Below are 24,876 nucleotides of genomic sequence, written 5' to 3'. Positions count from 1 at the left end.
GAAAAACGAACAAATTATCCGTTTCTCCCTGATGAATTTTCAAAATTTTGCTAAAACGACCAACTTTGGAACATAACCCGTAATAAATACTACAAAGCCTTAAAACCGGGACAATCATTTTGAAACATCCTGTATTAAATTTATACTTATATAACGCAAATTCATTTTGAAAAAGCAAGAGACAAGAGTTAACAAAGAAACTAGATTTAAAGAAGATATCAGTAAGATCACACAATTAAATTTCTAGTGCATAAAAAAAGTCCTCATGCAAACCAATAATCTAAAAATAATAAGTGTAAGTGGTTAACACCGTTAAAATCACACTTAGAAAAGCGTACAAATAAGATAATTTCGCGTGCTGGCTGTTCACGCCATTATCTCCGCTATTACGTGGGAACAAGTAAAACAAGGAGAAAACATACTTTCAATTGAGAAACGATATTGGCACAAATGAGTACAAAAAATATTATTGTTATCCAAAGAACAAATTAGAAATGAGTTTGATTACAAAATCTTTAAAAAACAATACTGAATATACTTATATCGCTAAATGGAGACAAAGAAAAAACAAATGGTAATAATCAGAAAATTACTATGGTCATGATAGCAATTGAGTTAGTTGTAGGTTGCAATTAAATTCAATATTATCTAATCGGCCAGGGGAACGTATGTTTTGGTGCTTTTCTTCCACATTAAAACTGGTTTTGTTCTGCTGATATAGTGGACTACACTACATTAAATGCAATACTATAGTGTTTTCAAAAAATATATATCATTAAAATTTGACCTAATTCTAAGGTAAAAATGGATTAAGGTATTTCTTGAAAAATCTTAGATAAAAGTAATTTTAACTGTGTTGCTCATTAGAAACAACAATTAAATAAATAGGAAACTTATAGTTAGAAATTTTTCTGATTTGAAATGGAAATAATAACTTAACATCAAAAAGGGCAATGTAAACACCTTAAGAATCTGACATACTAAAAATAATACAAAATTTACCATTTTTCTTTTGCTTGTTTTTCGTAAGTGAAAGGAGATAATGAAATGTAACTTACCACAATCATAGATAATACAATTCTACAACGGCAAATATGAACCTGAAGAATTTTCAGTGTTCCCATCCATAGAAATTACAGTGTTGCCAAAATAACATTTCATCCAAAATGTAAGTTAAGGCAGCGACTAGAGGAATGAACTTAACTGCATTTCATTTCTATCATGTTGTTTTGATATTCTGTGAACTACTTTTTAAATAACATTATTTTTAATCTTAGTAACTGTATGTTAAACTATTTTCATCTCATGCCCAGAGGAGACTGGATGTGTGCCAATAACTACTGCGTTTGTGCGACGTGCGTTTCCTGAAATATATTGTCATATGCGACGAAAAATTGGTGTTTTCCTGAAATCTGAATGTGTAAAAACAATGGTTGAGCAAGGGCCAACTTCCAGAATCGGTCATTAAACAGGGCTGTTTCAACCATAAAGTCATGCTTTGTTTGTGGTGAAGCTACGAGGAGCAATTCACTTCAAGTTGTTTTCAACAGTGGAACCGTCAACGCCGATTTTTATTCTACACAATTGGAGCAAATATATACTTCACTGTGCCAAAAATATCCTGAATTGGTGAGCCGAAAGCGCACCTTGCTGCAACAGAATAACGCAAAACCACGTTCTGCTCGAAAAACACAACAAAAAAATTAAGAACTTGATGACGTGGAAGTGATACCACGCTTGGCATATAGCCCTGACCTTGTCAATTCGGATTGCTACTTATTTTGTTCCATGTTACACTTCCTGAAATCACGATGCCAAACAACCAGTACGAGGTGGAAACAGAAGTGACTGACTCCTTTGCCTCTAAAGACAAGCTTGCCGGATTTAATGTTTTGGCGTCCTAGGCCGAAAAGTGTTTTCCGACTCTCACCGGAAAGTTATTATTCAACTTTTGCCTTTTTTTACGTATTTCAAAATAAATTTTTCTCCAACGTGTGCCCCTAGACTCGGGCTTAGTGGTAAATCTGACCCTGAGGACAAAACGTGGTATCGATGTGAAATCGATGAACTGGTTGGAAAGTGGTTGCAGACACGAAGGGCTGTACTTTGAAAGTTTACTTGCTTTAATTGTACAGGTATGTTCTGTGCTGCCAAGTTGCTGGGTTAATATTGCAAGTCTTAGGACTCACTTTTATAATATTGTGAAAGATTTTTTTTTCAAAGCCAGATTTTTTAGTTCTGGTAGAAATCAGGATAGTACCAATAATATAAGACTTCTGCCAGCTTCTTTCCTAAAAGTTTGCCCTTCTTCTTGTTAAGAGCTCCCAATTGAAATTAGTTTCGTTTCCATTTGTAACTTATTATTATTTTTTACTTAAATTCTTAAAATTATTTCCTCTTAAATTACACGAAGTATGAAATTATATACTATTTGTTTACCCCCAGTGGAAGCGTTTCCAAAAATAAAGAGGGGCTAAAATTATATTATACAGATTTGCGAACAAAAGTACGTTAAGTCTGCATTGTCTCAGAAGTCGGAGCGAAGTCACAGGAGGAACAAAGGTGCATTCTGGAATGTCTGGATTCGACAATAGGTAAGATCCTTGGAATCCGTCAAATGCAAAATTCGCCTTATCTGAAGTTAAAAGGATATGATATACACAAAATTCAAAGGGTCTTTTACTTCTCTAATTGCTGGTATGCTTGAATCGCTCAAAGCTGCTATCAACAGGAATTAGCAGATAGTTGGAGAAATGAGTGAAACGCAATACTCGCTAAATCTATACGGGAGTTTTCCTGTTCACTTAAAAATCAATTTATATGGGTTTATTAAGTCGAGTCTCACATTTGATGGACACATATAAAAACCTGAGTAACCTGAAACATTCCTCAGACTGAAGGTCAAAAAAGGGAATAATTCTTGGATTTCTTCCATACTTAATATATCCCTCTTAATATGGGATACACAAAGCGATTTTTACATTTTCTCTCTTTTTTTATGTTTTCAGATTGAAGTATTTGTTCGTAGCTGGAGAGCATTGTGATCATGAAACTAAAGCTTGGGCAGAAAGAGTGTTCCAGGTATTAAAATCTTCTATACTTTTATTTGTACTTTAATTTAACTTTGTATGTTGTTTACTTCTTTAACGAGAGTGAAACAAAAGCTTCTTTTCTTGAAAAATCTACAAATTAAGGGTTTCTGAAGACCAAGGAATCTGTTTCTGACCTCATCGTTCTTCAACTATGCACGCAGAAAAGTTCAAATAATTTACCAGTAAGTCAATTCCACTGATGAAAGTAGTATGAACTACCGAAACTGTTCAGGTAGTTTATTAAAGCACGCAATAAGTAGAGAATACAGAACATATTTTACGACTATTCGTTGTTTCACTGTGTTTAACAATTAACGAAATTTTAACAGAGTAAGCAGTCTCACTGAAACATTTTTGTTGCACTTTGAACGTACACAACTTTGGGGGCTCACTAAAAGAGTAACTTTTAAGTTTCTACACCATAACAGTTTTGAATCTTTCTATACATACATTCTAAAATGAATCCAGAATTTTGTAATAATTTAAACTATCAATAACGTTAGTCACTGCAATATTTCTTTGCTGCTGGAGTAGATAGTCTTGTTTCTATTTAACAGAACTGTGCTGGTAAGGATGGATTTTATTTCATAAATTCCGTTTAGCTTAGGCAAATGGTAACAGTTTGAATTTGTGGTTCAAGATCCTACATTAATTTCACAGGAACTCAAAATATTGTTATAAATTTTTCATTTAATTACAACTAAACTAGGCCTACATCAGGCGAAAAATCAAATAGTATTACTCTGTTAAGGTAATATGTAAATTAAATTGAAAATCAACTTTAAAATTACACACAGTTGCCTTTCATTTATACCAAATGATTTTACTACTGATACGTATGTAAGCAATTATGCAAACTTTTGTACATTTATAGAGGGTATTGAACGGTGTCCGTGTCAAAGGAATAAAATTCAATAAAATATACAGTAGTTTAAAGGAAATCTATTATGTAGTGTGTATATGTTGACAAAACACAAAATGCTGGTAGCTAAATTTATAGCTGATTATTAAATGGCAATTTCACTAGCAACTATCTAATGGTAATGGCTAAATTTAACCATAAATTGGTCTAATTGGAAACATTAATTTGTCAACTCAATCATGACAGAAGCGAATATGCTTTTGCGGTGGTGGCAGAACCACAACAGCTATCAACTTGAGCTCCATGCTTCAAAGATTCCCATGATCACCCTATCCTAACCTCTTACTTCCCAATTCAGTACAACATCTAAAATTCTGTGTTGCCGAATCGCTATCTCACTCAAAGAAGAAATCGAGTCAGTAATCAGAATTGGTAAGTCAAGTAGCTTAATGTAGTAGAATCATGGTGCTAGTGGATATGATTTCATCATGAGAGTGCTTGATGTTATGATAATATGATGGCAATCATCAATTGCTGAAATCGACATAAGATCATGCTTTAAAATTCATTTTACAGATTGAAAAACATTCAGCTACTATATATGTATAATATTACGAATTTCAAATTTCAGAAATCTCATTCTTTTCAAAAATTATGGTTACTCGGCGAGTCAGTCATCTCATAGCGAGATAGCTGTAGGTTAAAGCAGTAACTATAGGAACAAAGCCACACTATTTTCAAAGAATTGATTGTAGTGGTTGTACCAGTATACTTCAATTTCAGAAACAAGACGTTCCTAGTTCTCACCTTTTTATTTTCTCTTCTGAGGTCCCTGTTCTAAATCATTGGTGGCAGACTGAGACGGGCCACTCAATAACAGCAACGTGTGTTGGGCTGGGGCACAGCTTATCACCGCCAAAATATAATACAGGAATGCCATTCGCAGGATTTGATGGTAAGCAAGTTTATGATAGTTATTTAGACTAGTAAGTAATTTATTAAAATCCAATAATTATAAATCCAATTTATAAAAGATCTGCCTAGTACAAGATACAAATTGGACCTATTCGAAGAACACTTTCTATATAGGTTGATTGTTGATTTTGAGTTTAACGTCCCGTTCAGCAGCGAGGCTATATGAGACGTGGACCTACTGATTAACGTGGAATCCGAACCACATGAGCTCCCGCCGGACTTTCTATATAGGGTCTAATACTAACGCAACATTAACAAGTCAATATTCTGCACTTTATTTTAATTATTATTATTAGTACTAGTAATAGTAGTGTCATTATTATGTGCTGTACGGGTCACATACTATAATTAGTGTATCGACTTCTTGCTCGATCGCTAGTGAAGACATATGCATCATTTAATTATTTCTTCAACATCAGAACAAATCAATTAGCTTGAGTTAGCGTTTTTCTTTGATGGAGAAAATATCTATGAGTAAATGGAAAGCGGTATTCCGAAAAGTTGGCTTCACCGTAAAGACAGTGGTGCAGGGTGGATCATATCCAGAACCGGCCCGGCAACATTAGGTGTATAGAATTAGCGTTTAGATAGTAGTGTAATTTGCATAAGACTTAACTTGGATTATGCTAAGTGTATTTGATTGGAGTTTTGCATCCCTTTTCCCACCTAGGCGATAAGAGATATAGATTTACAGCTTAACGTGGGATCCGAACAATATGAGCTCTTACCGGGAATCGAACGTAAGTTTCCAGCGACAAAAACACGTACGCTAACCGTATAGTCACGAGGAAATTCTTACGATTATTGGAATCAGAATACGCGTTGAAAGTGTGCCAATCCGTTTTTGCGTACTATTCGTGACTTGCTGAATTCTTCTCCGATGATGTTCCTGATTTCCTGATTCCGAAATGTCCATCAACTATTTCAACGTAGGAGTTTGTTCATTTGTGCCCTGTTCTTCAGAAAGAAATTTAGATTGCTGAGGTTAGACAATGTTGGGGGCCGCAACTCTTTAGAGTTGATACAATTGGCAAGAACTTCAATTTCGTCATTGAATTATGCCGTACTTTTTGGGTGATTTTGATGTCATTCGATTTCACAGAGCCTACAGATAAACATATCATGATTTTGATAAGTTATATGAATCAAATGTGAATTATTAGTAAATTAATCTGGCCGGTTCTGTAAGAATCATCTTGTATAGTATTTAAAAGCTTATTAATTTGCAAAAATAAGATTTGGGCTTCATATTCCTTCATACAAGGCTCACCCAAAATGTCAGGGCAGCTAGTTTTTCCGAAAATGGAAACGAAGCAAAAAAATTTTGAAATATGCAAATGGAAGATTAGTACGTATGAGGAGTTTGTTACATGTAGGGAGTTTGATGAACATAACTGTCCCCATCTGGATATAGCACGAGAAAAAGTAAGTACAACACCCATTCGTTTCATACATATTTTGCCTCGAAATAACAAATCATAACAAGTACAGAGCTCCTCCGTGGCTAAGCGGTTAGCGTACTCGCCTTTGGCGTGGGAGATCCGGGTTCGATTCCCGGCGGGAGCTCATGTGGTACGGATTATGTTAATCAGTAGGTTCACGTCTCATATAGCCTCGCTGCTGAACGGGACGTTAAACTCAAAATCACCTCATCACAATTATCCGTAGAGCAGAAGCATGTTCGAAGTAGCCTTCAGAAAAATCTACCACACACTATTAACGATGTGGATGGCGCCAATACCTGTTGCCTCACTATGAGTGAATCTTCTAATTTCACGACTTACTGCTGTGGCAATGTCTTCATATATCCAAAAGCATGTTCGAAGTAATTGTTCCTTCGGTTTAGGTATGAAGTCGAAATTGCAAGATCACTGGCGCAAATCCCGGGGGGACGAGGGGGACATGTCCCCCCCAATGTTGGACGTGGGGGGGACAGTCCCCCCCAATAATCTGACTTAAAAAGTGTTTTTTGGGATAAGCTTGATGATTTGTGTCCCGTCTGCCACAAAGGAATGTAAGATGAAATTGATTTCTCTTGGCTTTTCCATTTTAAAAAAGAATAGTAATCTGTAGTATTTCAAACTGAACTTCGTGCTGTAGTGCGTTTAGTAGTCTCATCAATATGTATTAATTCCACTTCCACTACTTTGGCACAAATTGCAATAAATCCCAGAGGAGAATATACCCCTCTCCTCGTGCTGAAAAGTTGTCTCAGATGTAGGTACGAGCACGAATTGCGGGGAAATGGGGATACATGTCCCCCCCCCCAACATTGGAACTGGAGGTTCTCCCAATAATCCGATTTGAAAAGTACTTTTTGCAGAAAAGTGTGATGATTTGTGTCCGACTGCAACAAAGGAAAGTGAAATGGAATTTGTTTCTCTTGGCTTTTTCATTTTTAATGAAAATGAAGGCGTGCGACTGTGCGTGACGTAACCTGATATGAAATCTTATCTCCTTTTCTCCCCTAGGCCCTAGCACACGAAGAATATACAGACTCTCCAATGTCAGTAGAACCCATCTTTTCAGTAAGTGTGAATTTAATCTATTTGTAGAATCAGCCTAGGCATCTACTCATGCTTCGTAAGCTAACTAACTCTATAGCCTATGGAACCCGGAGGTTCAATGCCGCGTTCACAAAAACTCTTCACTGACTTCTATCCTTAGCCAACTGGATCCAGTTTCTACTTTGTATTCCTATTTTTGCTAGATCCATCTTAATATTGTCTTCCCATCTGCGCCTAGGTCTTCCTAATGGCTGTTTTCCGATTGGTCTTACCGCTAACACTTTGAAAGCGTTCCTACTTTCTTCCATCCTGGCTATATGTCCTGCCCACCTAAGCCTCCTAGACTTGATGACCTTAACAATGTTTGGTAAACCGTATAAATTATGTAGTTTCTCATTATGTAGTTCTGCCATTCTCCATTCCCGTTCCTCTTGGGTCCGAATACTCGTCTCAGGATCTTGTTCTCAAATACTTTCAGTCTATGTTCTTCCTTTAGAGTAAGCGACCATGTTTCGCAGCCATACAGAACAACAGATATGATTATCGTTTTATATATTTCAGGCTTCAAATTCCTCGACAGAATTTGAGACGACATGAGATTTGAACCAAATAGTAACACGAATTCCCTGCTTTTAGTCGACATTTAATTTCTTCGTAAATATGATTTTCGTCTGTTAATATAGATCCTAGACATATGAAAGTATCCACTTTATCAAAAGAATTATTTAATATTTTAACGCATCCATAATTTACCGTATTACGGTCCCGACACACTTCCATGTATTTAGTTTTCTCTGCATTTGCTTCTAAACTCATGCCCCTGCAAGCGTTTAATAAGACCTGTGCATTTCTTTCTATTGTTCTCCTGTCATCCCCTATTAAATTTACATCATCAGCATATGCCATAATCTGGTGAATACCGTTCAATTCTAGGCCCTGGTTACTATCTTTGATTTTCCTTTGTTATAGCGTATTCCAGCACAAAATTAAATAATAATAGCGACAACGCATCTCCTTGTTTCAGGCCATTCTCGACGTGAAAGCTCGTGGACAAAAATTTTCCTACCCGGACTTTACTTTGGGATTCATTTAAACATGCCTTAATTGATCTAATTAGCTTTTTCGGTATTCCAAATTCTGTAAGAACGTTGTACAATGTTTCTCCCCTAACCGAGTCGTAAGCCTTTCTAAAATCAATAAATAGTTGATGCACCGGGCTACTGTATTCCCACTTCTTTTCGAGTATTTGGCGAATGGTAAATATTTGGTCGATAGTTGATCGATTTCGTCTAAATCCACAGATAATCTCCAATAATTTCATCTGCATATGGGGTCAATCTTGCTAATAGAATATTTGAAAGGATTTTATAGGATGTTGACAGAAGAGAGATGCCTCGATAATTATTACAGTCAGTTTTTTCGCCTTTCTTGTGGATTGGAACAATGATTGATTCTTTCCACTCTTGCGGCAATTCTTCCTTGTTATAGATAAGGAGAATGAGTATGTGTATCTTGTTCCACAATTTTTCGCCTCCAGCTAATATTAACTCAGCCGGAATTTCATTTACACCCGGATATTCGTGTTTCTTTAATTTCTTTATAGCGGTTCGGTTGGGTTCTGGAATATACGTTTATGCGGTGTGTATCTCTCTTTGTCCACGCACATTACTTTTTGCTGCGTGTTAAGCAAATCGTTAAAGAAATCTTTCCATCTTTTAAAAATGCTATCTGTATCAGTGAGAACTGTTCCATCAGCTTTCTTTAATATAAGCACGAGGTTGATAGCCTTTCTTAAATTCGTTGATCCCTTTATACATGTCCCTAATGTTTTTATTTTTACTATTATCTTGAAGTTCCTAAATTTTAACTTTCAAAAAATCGCGTTTCTTTGTTCCCAAAGTTTGGGAAGTTTCCCCCCTGATGTCTACGAAATTTTGTGCGGTTATTTCATTCGGATTTTGTAGCCAACGTAATTTTGCTTGTTTTCTCTTTTCTGTTCGTTTGTTGCTACGTATTTCCGCGTGTCCCAATTTTTCTTTTGAGAGAGGACTCTTCGTAAGCAAAGAAAAGAATTCAATTGCTGGAATATTTTTCTCCATAATCTTAAGGCTACATCTTTTAACTAAAGAGTGTATGACATGCGTTAGATTTCTGTAACGATTCCTTTAATGTTATTGAGATTAAGGGGGCCGATCCTGGGAGGTCTGAGTCCCCCCCAAAAGCTCACGTGGACCCCTGTATTTTTATGAATATGTATTTTTATATGTATTTTCTCTTGTTATATGTATTGTTTTATGCATTTTTTACGAATGCCCCCTCCAAAGTTACAGAGAAATCGGCGTCCTTGATTGAGATTATCATTTTGCTCAAAGAATATTGTTGCGTCATACATAATTGATATTCTTTCTTCATAGTTTTGGGGAAGCCATTATTTATATTATTATAAAACAATTTCAACGTGGATCTTTGTGGATGCCTAATTAGAAACATACCAATTATAAATATGCATGTATTCAGATTTCAGAATGTGTTCACGTCAGTGATTTGTAATACTGATATGTACTACTACTTCATCTACATCGCCTACTATATAATATACTCTACAACAATTGATCAGATTCATCTACCGTAATATGAGTTTCATCCTCCTTCTCTAGAATAAGCCTCAAATGTGCCCACTTCCCAATTTTGAAGACAACCAATGGCGTATTTAGGATTTTGTTTCGAGGGGCTATGCCCAACACAAGGAAGGAAGTGGGCAATTGCCCACCTGAGTTTGAGAATTAAATATATTTTAATTTATGCATAAATTGATGTTATAATGGCAAGAATTGCAGACCGATAAATCCTATATGATATGATACAAAAATTTAGGAGTGAATCTAACCCTTTATTCTATTCATACAAGAAAAAGCAAGCATCCTCTTGGCCTTCCTAATTTCCCGGGCTAATTATTCCCCCGTTTTGATTTTTCTAAAATTCAAACATTCCCTTCTTTTAAAAATAACTAAACGGTATAATTTTTCCTTTGTTATAATAACTCAAGTCCTGTCATGTTGATATCCGCGCAAGTTGGTGTGGAATACCAATTTCGCTTATCAACTCCTCTTAGTTTTTGTGTTACTGATGACGGCCGACTTGAATCACAACTGACAACGGTCGATAAAGTATGATAAGCGAAATGAAAGAAAGTAACGTCAAGAAAAAGAAACAGAAAACCAGAAAGGACGAAAGAAAGAACAAAAGGACGCAGTTCTTACATGGAATGAAATTTGACAAAAACAGTATTATTTCTGAACAAATAGCATAAGAAAGTCAATGACATTGTTAGAAATGGTTAAAAGAATTATTGTTGTACGTGGAATGCGAAAAACTAACAAATTTATTTCGGGGGGAGCTTGAGCCCGATAGCCTCCTAAATATGCCACTGAAGACAATTCTGTCCCCTGATTCTTCACAGCATTGTTTTTCAACTTCATAAATATTTTGAACATCGTTTATATATATATATATATATATATATATATATATATATATATATATATATATATATATATATATATATATATATATATATATAGTGTTCGAAGTGGAAAAAAAGCAGAGGCAGTATGTTTCATTATGATTTTGGCTCAACATGCCGGCTATTTAAATATTGTCTTGATCACTGAAAAACCAGAGACGGTATGTCCTCATTACTGAAAAAAACCAGAGGCGGTATGACATACCACCGCATACCGTCTCACTTCGACCACTATATATATATATATATATAATATGGGAACGGTCTTACCCGTCCCCCCCAATGTTGAAGACAGATTTGCGCCGTGTGCAAGATCATAAGTCTTGGAAGTAGGTAGATGTTCGAGTACTTCCCATCCTTATTTCTCGAGAAAAAACATAATTAGCAGTGAAGCTCCCGTGAACATCAGGTGCATAGGTCACGCCCGTACCTTTGGTGCACGTAGTCCCGAATATGATTCCCGACGGGAGAGCACAAAAAAATAAATTTCAAATAATTCACTTTCGTTAAACATCCATCTTCTTTAGCCTAAAGGGAATTCAAGTGGAACATTAAACTAGAAAAAAATTCGTATCATTTTTCACTACCTATGTATAATCTATATTCACAATCATATCCATAACGTTTTATCTTCTTAATGGTATGTAAAATACCCTAATTTTAGAACAACACCTGATATCATAGAAAAAGACCTATTTTCACATAGCGTAGTAATGTATATAATCACTTTTGCTTCTATTACAGTTCGAGTATTGAAAGAGGACAAAACGGAAGCGCAGACCGGGGAGTTAGGGAGGATAGTATGTAAGCTACCTCTGCCTCCAGGAACCATGTCATCACTCTATAAAGCCCCGGAGAGGTTTAAAGAAATCTACTTCTCTAAATATCCAGTAAGTTCAAATATATTATTATTCTTGTAAGTAATTCATCAAGGATGAACAACGACACGAATTAAGGGAACCATTACTTTTTACCTTATATCTTCTGATAAAAAGGATTTTAAAGCTACGTATTGGGGCAATAGACAAACAATTGGATCTGTAGAAAACATTTTAGACCAACCAATTGATCTCTAAATATGAATTTAGTTCACCAATTGGTTGTGCTGAACCAAACATTGAGTCTTTAGATAACATTTTAGACCGACGATTGAATCTCTAGACAACATTTTATACCAGCGATTGGGTATGAAGATAATATTTTAAAGGGTCCCAACGTAAAGACCTTGAGTAACTAATGGATCATGAGAAAAAATTGATGAGTATCCAACATGCTTTCTTAAAGAAAATTTTGTTCGGGTGAGCAAAATCAAAGTGTGATGAGGCTAAACTGGCACACTATTTGCTAAAAAACGTACCCTGCACAAAAATAACATGTAATCGTAATTTGATTTATTCTAGTTAATTGTTTTTGCAAAAAATTATAGTCGCCAGGTACAAAAATGATAATATGCTTTGTAACAGTTAAATATAACATTCTAAAGTCTATAATCTTAAAATATTGGCGATGATTTTATAAATTACAATGTGCCATTGAACGTGTCGCCACAAGTTTAATATTTTCACATATTACTCATAACTTGAAACGTTGTTATCTTAAAAGATATATACTATTTCGAGAAACGTTGCAGATAACCATAAGTGCGTAACATTTCGAAGCTTAAATTTCGTGTCAACATATCTCGTTCATATCCAAGATTAATCTGGAGATTAGATTGAGCGACCATTATGTGGAGAGAGATTATTATACTGAAAGATTTGGGGAAAATATTCATCTACAGATGCAAAATTCTGAGAGTTTATTGACTTAGGGTCGTTAATAAAACAGCGTAGTATAATTTCATAACCTTAAAAATACAGGTTAATTTGTTTGATATATTTTTTTAAAAAACGGTTCTGAATTTGTCTCTGACATCGAAAGTATATACATATAATTACGTTAACACATTGACCTCCGTACTAGGAAACGACATAGATCATAATGTTTTATGACAAAAATAGATTAACAACTTACTGCAACAATAAAGATATAAATAATTAAGATTTTTAGAAACAACTCGAGGGTTTTGCCCAGGGAAGATCTGTTACAGTAAGGTAGCATGATTTGCTGGATACGACGTGGCTTCCAAGGTAAAGATAGGTAAGTTACATGTGACTGAAGAGGATCTGTGGATAAAACTAGCATTAGATAAATTTAACTCACATATGAATGTTTTAAAGCAAACTCAGTTAATGTGTTAAAGAAACCCAGTGACTTTAACTGTTTTTACAGGGGTTTTATGACACAATGGACGCTGGTTTCATTGACCGATTCGGATACGTTCAGGTAACCTCTCGGGATGATGACGTGATCAATGTAGCAGGTCACCGATTGTCTACAGCTGCTTTGGAGGATGTGATTCTCAGCCATTCTGACATAGCAGACGCTGCTGTGATTGGTGTTCCAGATATTACGAAAGGTGAAGTTCCTCTTGGCCTGTACATTATTCAGAAAGGTGAGTTCATTACGATTTTGAATATTGGCTAATTAGTTATTATCAATATCAAAAACAGTAGATAATCAAAATTTTATCCCAGTACATATGATAAGTTGTCTATTAATAAGGCATGGTTACAACAGTGAGTCGTAAGTTTTGCAATATTCTGATTTAAAAAAAACTGTATTTATTACATTACAATGAAAGCAAGTTAACATTCGAAGTATTGTCCCTCGTGTTGGACTGTTTGCAGCTACCTTTGTGCCATCTTCTCAGTTCCAATTCGATACCGCATCTTGTCCATAGAGGCAAAGAAATTAGTCAGTGATGTTAACACCTTCTGTTTTTTAGTGAAGTATCTTGATTTCAGGAAGTACGCCATGGACCGAAATAGGTAACAATCCGAGAAGGCAAGGTCAGAACTATATGCTTGATGTACATCAATTTGATGTCATCAAGTTCTTGAATGTTTTGCTGAAGTTTTCGGGCCAATGTAGATTCGCGTTCTCCTCTTTCAGTAGAGCTTGTTTTCGGTTCACCAGTGCAGGATATTTTTAGCGCAGTGCAACATACATCTGCTCCAACTATTTAGAATAAAAATCGGTATTGATAGTACGACCGTAAGGAACGAATTTGAAGTGAACACCCGCGTAGTTGCACCACACGTATAGCATAACTTTATGGTCGAAACGGCCTTGATTGATGACCAGTTCTGGAAGTTGGCCCTTGCTCAATTACTGTGCTTTTGCATATCTCCTGAAATTTATAGTAGTTGTCGGCACACATCTAATTTTCTTGGGGCCTGAGCTGGGGTCAACTAATGGCACAATGCTTAAGCTCTTGATGGTTTTCCCGAGTTCGTAAAGATGACTCACTACAGTGGACTGGGACATTCTGAATTGATTTGACAATCGTCGTGTGCTGGTGGATGGCTCTTCCTCAATGCTGTATTGTATGATCTCAGAATCTGTTACTTTCGGTCAGTCAGACGTTGGCTGAGCGTCGACATTTTTACAACCTTCTCTAAATTTCTGGAATCAAATAGTTGTTGTGTTGTGGTTTACGGCATCTTCCCCTTTCGCATTACAAATGTTTTGGGTTATTACTGCATATGTATTTCCAAGTTCGAACTCACACACTAATAGTTCTGTATCGTACGTTGTTTAGCACTCATCGTCAATGCCACTAAAAACTGATTGAAGATACTGAGGGTGGCGACCTTCGTGTTAAATAGTCTTCTTGGGCCAATTTGACCCTGCACATACGGTCAATCACGGCTCATACACGGATGTGGAAATATTCCAAGTCTTCTTACTTACCTTTGTATTAACTGATTTAGTAAATAATTATAGAATATTTTGTTGGGTTTCCCTAAATCATGGCATATCTGAGGGAAGGAATACTTTGACGTTCTTGTTTAAATAACACTTTGACAGAAGCTGCACACATGCGAGGTGGTTTACATCATAGTTCGTATATTTTTCTTCCTAAGTGAGAAAAGGTTTATGTTTACTTGGAAATTATATGAACAAATCTTTCTTCCTCTTTCCATAATAAGTTCCAGAATCTAGAAAAAGTTTAGTTTTCCGTGTTTGTGAATCCTTTCCTCGTATAGAAATTTATATTCTTGTGCCCACGTCGGTTTATTGCTTTTCAGAACAAAAAACATTCGAAATTATACACTTGTCATAGACTCATCATTCAAGGGTACAGTCATTTTGACATTTATTTGTACAGTCAGTCAGTCATAGGATTATTTTGGAGTCTCGTGAGAGCCAATTTTTATCTTGACAGAGTCCAGCATTTCCAAGTCTCTGATGGTCAGGATGCCACCTTCTTCCAGAAGCTATTCTGTATATTTTTTCTTTACTAAATTCTCTTTACTAAAGTAAAACAACCAAAACACACATTAAAATCCATATAGATACCCTAGTAATAGATACGAACGTTCATTATTTGGATACATGACCTTAATGCAATCATTGTCATCATAACCAAAATATGCTTATCGACAATGTGCAATTCTTCAAGACTTTTTCAGTAACCTTTACAATTGTTCCCCTGCTACCAATTACACTAGTTAACAAAGGTTTTATTACATAAAGGGAAATACCTGTTCTTAAAGGAACTTTTTGCGCTGAATTCGAATATGCACTCGGTTTTTCTCCATCACGTACGATTTTCCCGTAACAGAGGGATTTTCGGGAAAATCCCTCAAAAATTTCCCTTTTCGTTTATTTTACACCCCAAGATCTTGCCCCCTTGCATATACTAACATAGAAATTATACCTAAGTATACTTTGATTCATATTTAACAAACCCTCCAAGTTTCGTAATAATCGCTTTATTCTTTCTAGAGAAATAAATATGTTTGTATGTATACTGTGTGTACTGTTTATTGCACCTTATAGTAATGCTTTCAGATCTCTTAAGTTGAGGTAAAACGTTTTGCTTTATTACCACAAACACATATATAAAATATAATACAATATAATTTACAAGTGTGGCAATTTACAATAAACAATAATACAAATGTACCAAAAGGTCATGAAAAGACAATCCAAACTATCACAATATATGAAACTTCCATTGGGTTACAAAAACGTACACTACTTCCTTCTTTTGTAAGAAATGTTGCATTCTCTAACAAGACCCCAACAATAGTCCCCCATCATTGAAGGATCCCATCGTCCCTGGTACCTTTTCTCCATTGCCATTATATCTTGGTGGAATCTTTTCCCCTGTTCGTCGCTGAGAGCACCTAGGTTAGCAGGAAAGAAGCTGAGGTAGGAGTGCAAAAAGTGGATTTTTAAAGACATCCTACAACCCAACTCTTTGTATTTCTGTATCATGTCCTGTACGATTTCTGTGTAACTCTCAGCTTTATTATTGCCCAGAAAGTTGCCAACAATGGTCCTTGTAATTTATAAGATTTAGCAAAGTTGACATGGTGTCATAGGATTCCTTAATCTTCACTGAGTGCGCAAGTGGTATAGAAGGTTTTTTTATTTCCATTATGTAAAAGGACAGCTTTAAGGCTGACCTTTGACGCGTCGATAAATAACCTCCATTCTTCTGGAACGTAAGGAATTCCTAGCTCCGCCATCAACCCATTTATATCCGTTCATACGCACACATTATCTTGCATTGAGAAATAGCTTGAAAATTGAACATGCCTTTTCCTGTACACTGATATGTTCGTTTCTGCATCCAATAAGTTCCACTGCTGGAGCCTTGATCCCAGAAGTTCCGCCTCTTGTTTTGTCAGGTGCAAATCACGGACTAGGTCATTAAGTTCACATTGCCGGATGAAATATGGCTCGCGAACACAGTCAGGGATGAACGTTGGATCCTTGGATGTACATGTTGATGTCGATGGTTCATCAAGGTCATGATCATCGTCAGAGTCTTTTGGCCATATCTCTTCCCAGTTGGTAGGGGGCTCGGGAAGTGGAAGTTCATCCCCGTGCGGAATAGGTCTAATTGCGGATTTAACGTTGGGATAACTTATTGTGTATTTGCTTTTTTTAGAATGTCCCTTAACTACTGTGAGACAAAAATAACAATTATCCAGATGGTTGGTGGGTTCTCTCCACACCATTGGTACAGCAAATTTCATGAACCTCCGTTTCCCTTTGGCCCATGCAAGTAAAGTGACGTAGCACGACGCACAAATTATGTTGGGTGCCCAAGTTTTGTCCTGATCTCCCACACGACATCCGAAATATATATAATATGCTAGTTTCACCGATGGCGTAATGGATCTACACTGTCCTTTAACTACAAACTGGCCACACACATAACAAAAACTATTTGGTGAGTTAACACACGAACGCCGTCCTCTTGACGCCATTGTACTGATCACAAACTAAACTTCTGGTCTTAGTTGGGTATAATGCCGTTAAGATCAAACATGAAAGCACTCTTAGCAGCAAAGACAACTTTGAAAGTGAAGTAGTGTTAAACCACATCAATATAAAAATGTACAAAACTCCCTCACCAGGTGTCAAGAACACAAGAAAGAAAGAAATGCGCGGGGGGAGGGGGGAAACGATACCGTGGTGGAAAATTCAGACTGCATTAGTTCATTGTTGTCAACAATGAGTCTGTATTCCATTCTTTCTTTCTTTTGCATTCTGTTACATTTGATAACAAATATGGATAACCATTTCATGAACAAAACGAGAAAACTTGGAGAATTGTATATATATGTATTAAGATATACATATTCTGTACGTTTAAAAAAAATATACGTTGGAAGTACATTCTATTTTTATACACGTTTCTAATTTACAGAGAGCAATACAAGTGTGTTGTTGACTATTGTAAATATTCATTTTTATGTCTGTGTTTGTAGTAATAAAGCAAATAGTTTTTACCCCAACTCAGGAGATCTGAAAGCAATACTATCAGGTGCAATAAACAGTGCACACAGTATACATACAAATATATTTATTTCTCTAGAAAGAACAAAGCGATTTTTACGAAACTTTTAAGGTTTATTAAATATAAATCAAGGTATACTTAGGTATAATTTCTATGTTACTATATGTAAGGGGACAGGAGCTAGGGGAATAAAATATCTGAAAAAGGGAAATTTTTGAGGGAATTTCCCGAAAATCCCTCTGTTACGGGAAAACTGTACGTGATGGAGAGAAACCGAGTGCATATTCGAATTCAGCGCAAAAAGTTCCTTTAAGATCAGGTGATTTTTCTCATGTAACAAACAAAAAGTTTAAATTTGTTAACTAGTGTTATTGTCTAATTGGTAAAACTAAATTCTTTCATTCTGTCAAACACTTCCTTAAGTCTTCTATATTTGGTGATTTTCTGTCTATTGCCAATCTTCGTCCTTAATCCGAACGTTAACATCCGACACGTATCTCTGAGATATGTTTCAGCTACTAGATCTGGCTTTAACTATTCAATATCAAGCATCATTCTATTTTCCTTTATAGTATATTTTCGGCATGCATGCACTCTTTCTCAATAAGATTCACTACCTCACTAAGTTTAGTCTCAAAAAATGTACATAATTGACCCAACAGAATAAGTTTTCTATAATGTCTATTAACTTCATTCTTTTAATTAATCATCCACTAACGTTCTCATATAAATTAGTAAGTTTCTACTACTAATGACTTACGAGCTGCCCAGTTGTTCTACTAACGCTATATTTATAATCATAGTTTAAGTTAACTTAAACCTGATGTTTTATTTATTATTTGACAGGATGCAAGAAATCAGAAGAGACCCTGAACAGAGAAATTATAAAAATGGTGAGAGAGCTCATAGGTCCTGTAGCTGCATTCAAGCTCGTAGGCGCAGTCAGAGGTCTACCTCGCACGAGATCTGGGAAAACTTCTAGAAAATCCATAGCTGATTTGGCAAGGAATAAATTTGTCAAGGTAAAACCACACACTTTGTACAGGTCCATTTCTTGACTAATATTTTGTGTATATATTGTCAAGGAACTCAATAATCCAATTTATAAACAAAGTTAGATTTTATAAGTTTCACAAGTTTTCTTTCTAGAAGTCGTGTTTAAAACCTGGAGAACGGTTAAACAACTTGACTTAATGGTGGTTAATAACTTTTACAGCAGGCTCGTAATTCAGTAACATCTTAAGACTTGCATACTGTATTAAACACCCTATCCGTCTGTATATTGTATTCTTGTATTACATATGAGGACTGTTATGCTAAACCCCGCTAAGTCCACTTTGATAGATTTTATAGGAGAGCCTTAAAAATATCAAAATTTCGTAGGGACAAAATAATACTTTAGAAACAATGGTATAGATAAATACGTTATAAGAACATATATTAAATTTCACTATTGAATACTACTTGAACTTTAGTGACCCGAGAAAATTGATTTATTGTGTTGGACTAAACGGGTTTTAGTATAACACTAACCTAAAATGAGTTTAAAATTCGTTCAAAAAAATCACTTTTCCCATCATCTTTCGCTTGTTAACGTTGCGTTTTTTAAGATCAAGTAAACTGGACATATAAATGTACTTCAATTTTAAACATGAGGAGGCACAAGGCTTAATAGTACAGTGCTTATCTCTAATGCGTCGGGCCCCTGGCTCGATCCCCGGACAAGTAAGTTTGTGGTGGACAATATAGTGTCCGTGGGTTTTCTCGAGGTACTCCCGTTTCCTTCCACATGCTCATTCCACCAATTCTTCCATCATGTTTCATTTACATTAATAATTTGTCTCCCTTAGTATAAAGGGCATAATGGTAGCACGTTAAACATAAATATTCATTGTATTTTCATTTCATTAATCATAATGACTTTTATTAGCGAAAATGAACAACGTACTCAAATTCAAGCATTTTCCTCAGGATACTTGATGTCAGAATCTTGATCTAAAGAGTCGTTTGGTTTTGAAGCAGCTTCATTAAAAATGATTCTTTGCCAATGATTGGTCCAAAATGTTTGTTGTTTGTTAAGAAGAGAATATACTAAGGACTCAACGGAGCTTAGCATGATAACAAACTTGGAGACGCCATTTGTCATTTTGATCTAATGAGTGTTAGAGATACCATTTTAGCCAGGCGCCTCAGAGTTAATTTTACACGACAAAACAAACAAAGGAATTTCAGAGGAAAGTGTACTGAACAGAGTTTAACAACAATCCTTATATGTACGTACTTTCCGTCTGTTACAAACAATCTTACATCATTTTGAGCACGGTATGATCACAATAAAATCGGCAAAAAAGATCAGAGTTTGTAATTCATATTGCTTATGACTGCTAAAAACCAGCAGAATTGCTAAGTGTCATTATAAACCGTTGCACTGTATCTCACAATTAATGATATCTGATATAATGGTAATTTGTATATCATCCAATACCATTCATCTTTTAGTGTATCCATCCATCATTACCACAGTGATCGACAACAATAATGTGTCTTTCATGTTTCTTCTCACTTTAAATAGATCTGAAATAATATCAAGAACCTTCCTAAAACTATGCTGTGATAGCAATTTGCATGTGCATCATTCTCACTATTTATTCATTAAAACATAATATATGCTTACAAAGATTTATTATAGTTAAAACTTACTTTGATATAATTATGCACTTTAATTATTTCTGATACGACTATAATATGCATCTTACTCTCTCATCCAATGTTGTTATTAAAAGTTCAGTTATGTTAGTATATGAGTTCTTTCCTCCCGACATGTTAATATGAAAATCCTCTAGACCAATTAAATAATAATCTAATTTACAGTATTTAAATTTCAGTATCATAACATCAGTAAAAATAGGCGAGAAAGCTCATTAGCTAATATCTGCGTTATCAGTGAAGTAGTCAAGTAAGATAGAGTGGTTGGTAGGAAGGTTAATGTGCTCTTGATCGGTGAGCCTCTGTTGAGGAAGTACTAGAAAATTCAAGGTATATTCTAATTCATAATATGGAAAAGTTATTTTTTCTTGTGGGCATGAATATGAATCCCTAGGTAGTTGTGTCATTATTAGTGCTTGAGTTTGGGACGTGCGACTATAATCCCAGTGTAGAAGATCAGAAATGTAGTTATTAGTGAATATTGATACAATGGTCGAAGAATATCAAACGTTAGAGATAGATGATAGTGAGAACAGCTCTTGTGTTTTCATCACACTCTTATAGATACTCTTCACAACAAATGTCCTTCATAGATTGATTTATGCTTGCTTATGTGATATATATAATTTTCTTTTAGAAAAACCACGTCGTAATTGTACCTGTAATCCCCAGCCCTGCTTTGCGTCGGGTGTTTTAACCTGACAACAACTATCCATCTTTAAAACTGAAATATTACCAGCTCTTTGGATGTGCAAATGTTCTTTATATTTTATTTCTAAATGTACATCATGTGCCAATATTATTCCGACAGGTTATTCCGAAGTTTGTTCAAATAGCCCCTCACGACTTTCTTGAATGTAACTTCTCAACCTACAATAAAGTTACTACAACATGATTAATACCAATGAATTCCTGATAAAATTACAGTGTTATTTCATATGCCACAAGACCCACTTTCTCTTTTACATTGTGAATCCGAATTCAAGATGGCCACTCAATATGGCGGCCATGATGTTCATTACATATAGTAGATCTTATCATGCATCTACTACTAAGCATTTGACGTTAATTTCTGTGGCCATTCACGCGTACAACGAGTGATTCCTTAACTTTCTGTGTTGCTGGACCCTACGGTCGACCATATTTCTTCCGGCTCTCCAGCTTTTCCGTGTTGCCCTCAACCGCTATAAATTTGCATAGGTACATAGTTTCACACCCTCTTTCATATCTGATACATGTTGTTTGGCAACTCGAGTGCCCCATTCGGACCCTTCCCTGGTCAGCAATTGTTTGGCATTTACGTTTTATTGTTTAAATATCCATTAAAACAAAGTTCAGATCTAACTAATGCTATATTACTTACCTCTGTACTCCAAGTAGTGACGATTCTGTGATGTTGTAACGGAGAACTGAAAAAAAAATACTTCAGACTGGCAAAAACACTCTTTATCTAATAGACGCCATAATCCGCAAGTTACAAATTCCATATGAACTGCAGCAGCTGTATCCATAGGTCGCTCTTTAATGACAGCAGCAACAGCTCATTATGTTAATGAAGGAGTTATATGCAGTTCGTCAACCAGCCCCTGCTGCCAACCATCCCCGGTCTCCCCTATTTGATACTAATCAACCAGCTTAAGCAATCCTTTAATGCTATTCGTCACGGATTTAACTATTTTTAAAATTACCTTCCTGTTTCTTATTTCGTTCACATCTAACATAGCTTCATATTCCTTATTTTGAATAAAGTTTCCACTTTTCAAATGTATACCCCTAAATATTTAACTTGATTCAAATTTGAATATTAGTGCCTACGCTACCTTTGCAAGGAATATGTTGGTACCTTCCCAACAATTGTTTGGATCCCTTGTTGATATTTCTATATTAATCCAACACATATATACATGAACTAATACGAGAATATTTTAAGTCATTGGAGAAAAACGAAGAATTACCCTGAAGAATGATCTGTAAACACAGAGATAATTTGCGTTTCCGTCATCTTTTTGTTAGTTATGATCCTGTTGTTCGAATACGTAGACGCGTACTGGTATACAAGACCAATTACGTGAGAAGTGCGTACCAATAGCTGATAAATAGTTGTACAAAGAACGGCATTATGTATTACTTCTTACCCAAGTACAGTTAGCAACAAGAAACATACTTTCAAATATATCATCAAAACATGAGGAGTTAATAGTGAAAGATAGTTTTATTCAAATGATATATGAATAACAATTAAGGTATTATTATACCAGCAAAATTGGTTATAAATTTTGTTATTTGTAACTCTGAATGTTATGACAATAGATATATGGCATTCTGTCAGAAAAAAAAAATCTGGAATTCTTTGGCAGATCAAAGGAAGTGATGTAACATGATAATGTTTCAAAATTATAACACATATTTAGCAAACTTGAGTAGTAAAAAAATCGAGTTTCTAGTTAAATTTAAATATGAGTTAAATGCTCCACTATTCTTGTATAGCAGATTTATATGCACTATTCTTTTAATTTACATCTTACTGGTATTTGTTTTGATTCTGCAAATCCATAAATGAAGTAAAGAAACTTATTTAACTTTCCCTCATTGTATAACTTACTGTTAAAGTACAAAATTACAATTAATAAAGATCAGTATTGTCAAATGTTCTTGATGTTGTAGTATATCTCGAAGAGCATTAACCTTATATACAGTTATCGATCATCCTTGCTTATATTTTAGTAACATAGATAGTAAGCTCACAATGGGAAGCGTGGACCAACAATGAGAAACACTAGGCTCAACAACTGCCAACGTTGCGCCTAAGTTGTAATTGGCTACTTTGCTGAGATTTTGCCGATCAACTCAATTATCAACGGAAACCGTACGAACAAGGGCTTGAAATTCATCCTCAATCTTTCATTATCATCCATCATTTTCATAATTTTTACATTAAAATTACTATACTACAAAGCAAATATTTACAACAAAACTCAGTGATACTGATAACTAGGACCTAGGTCTGCATCTGAAAGTATAAAACCTCAATTGAAGTTAAGAAAAAAACTATAGCTGCGATCGTGAATGCGAGATCAAGACCTATGAATAAATGACAGCAAATTGTGGCTTGCATTTATTAATCCTGAACCACACTAACCATCAGTCTACATACGCCTACCAAGTCTGTTGCTACGGTTACGCCTTCCCTTTGTCACTTAGGGAAGCAAAGAGGTACTACCTGGTTCGAGGTGCTCATCCCCCTCCTCCCAAGGACTTGGGCTCAACTCCTCCAAATTTACAACTATCTAAAAAATGTATCATTCTTCACCTCCAAATTTACCATGTTATTCTTCAAATATACCTTTCTCCCCTAAAGTTAATAATTTTCCAGATTGATTGTACCATTTTCAATGAAAACGTCTTCTCCCAAATGTTCTTCCGGGCATAAACTGTGCCCTAAAACTCGTCCATGGGCACCCTTGGCCGATTAGAAGTGACGTGTTAATGTCACAATATCAAACGTCGACAATTTAGTGTAGAAGAGGTACAAAAATCACATCTTATCTTATTTTAAGTTATCTTATCAAAACACTTGCCTAACTAGGAATGATTTCAGAAATCTTGTGAAAATTTTGGTAAAAATTTGGAATACTTGTCGGTGGGCTGCAGAACTTCTTTGATGAAATAAATCGGAGATTACTAAGGAGGAAGAGACCCAACTTTACTTCGTATTTTGCACACTTAATCTGGAACACTATGATTTCCCGAATACATTTATTTAACCCATTGTACTCCATTTTTATGTTATAGAAAAAGCCTCTTTATTATTATTATTATTATTATTATTATTATTATTATTATTATTATTATTATTATTATTATTATTATTTGCGAAAATTCTGTTATAAAATGTTCCAAGTGGAAGCAAGTGCAGACACTTGTCAGCAGTTGAGAAAACAACAAACTGCGATGATAGTAAATACAAATCAGTCGAGATAAAACATAGGAGTCTAAATGATTGTAAATTGAAATGTCGGCTCACAGCCGACAATATAGCGCAAAGGATTAAAATATCAAGGAAATTATAAAGGATCAAGAACGTGTTATTTTTTAGAAATGAAAAAGAAGAAAGAATTATGAACGAATCACATCTTTTATTACGAAACAGAAACATGCATGGAATCAAGGAGTTAATTTTACGGAACTTTCTGAAAATTGGCTTCGACTGTGGTTTCTCAAATAAAGCCAATGTTTCGAATTCACTTCGTCTGATTGCACAAAGTAACTTCAGCATATTGCAAACGTAAACTTTACAATTGTATTTGATTTCGTTACAAATGCTCCTTATATGATCTCTGATATTTATA

General features: G+C 35.2%; 1 protein-coding gene across 1 annotated transcript in view; it reads left to right on the top strand.

The window, feature by feature from the left end:
• The window catches only part of LOC145681043 (acyl-CoA synthetase short-chain family member 3, mitochondrial), a 204,888-nt gene that overhangs the window by 175,352 nt on the left and 4,660 nt on the right, over positions 1-24,876 (top strand). The window contains exons 9-13 of the mRNA XM_081752365.1: positions 3,009-3,081; positions 4,783-4,909; positions 11,704-11,849; positions 13,231-13,453; positions 18,668-18,843. Coding sequence (XP_081608491.1) covers positions 3,009-3,081; positions 4,783-4,909; positions 11,704-11,849; positions 13,231-13,453; positions 18,668-18,843 — 745 coding nt within the window. The remainder of the gene's footprint in view (positions 1-3,008; positions 3,082-4,782; positions 4,910-11,703; positions 11,850-13,230; positions 13,454-18,667; positions 18,844-24,876) is intronic.

The sequence above is a fragment of the Thermobia domestica genome, chromosome 3 (genome assembly GCF_964235325.1).
Source record: "Thermobia domestica chromosome 3, izTheDome1.hap1.1, whole genome shotgun sequence".
In the NCBI taxonomy this organism is placed as follows: domain Eukaryota; kingdom Metazoa; phylum Arthropoda; class Insecta; order Zygentoma; family Lepismatidae; genus Thermobia; species Thermobia domestica.
Note: the sequence above shows the minus strand (reverse complement) of the source record. Positions and strands in the feature narration are given on the sequence as shown.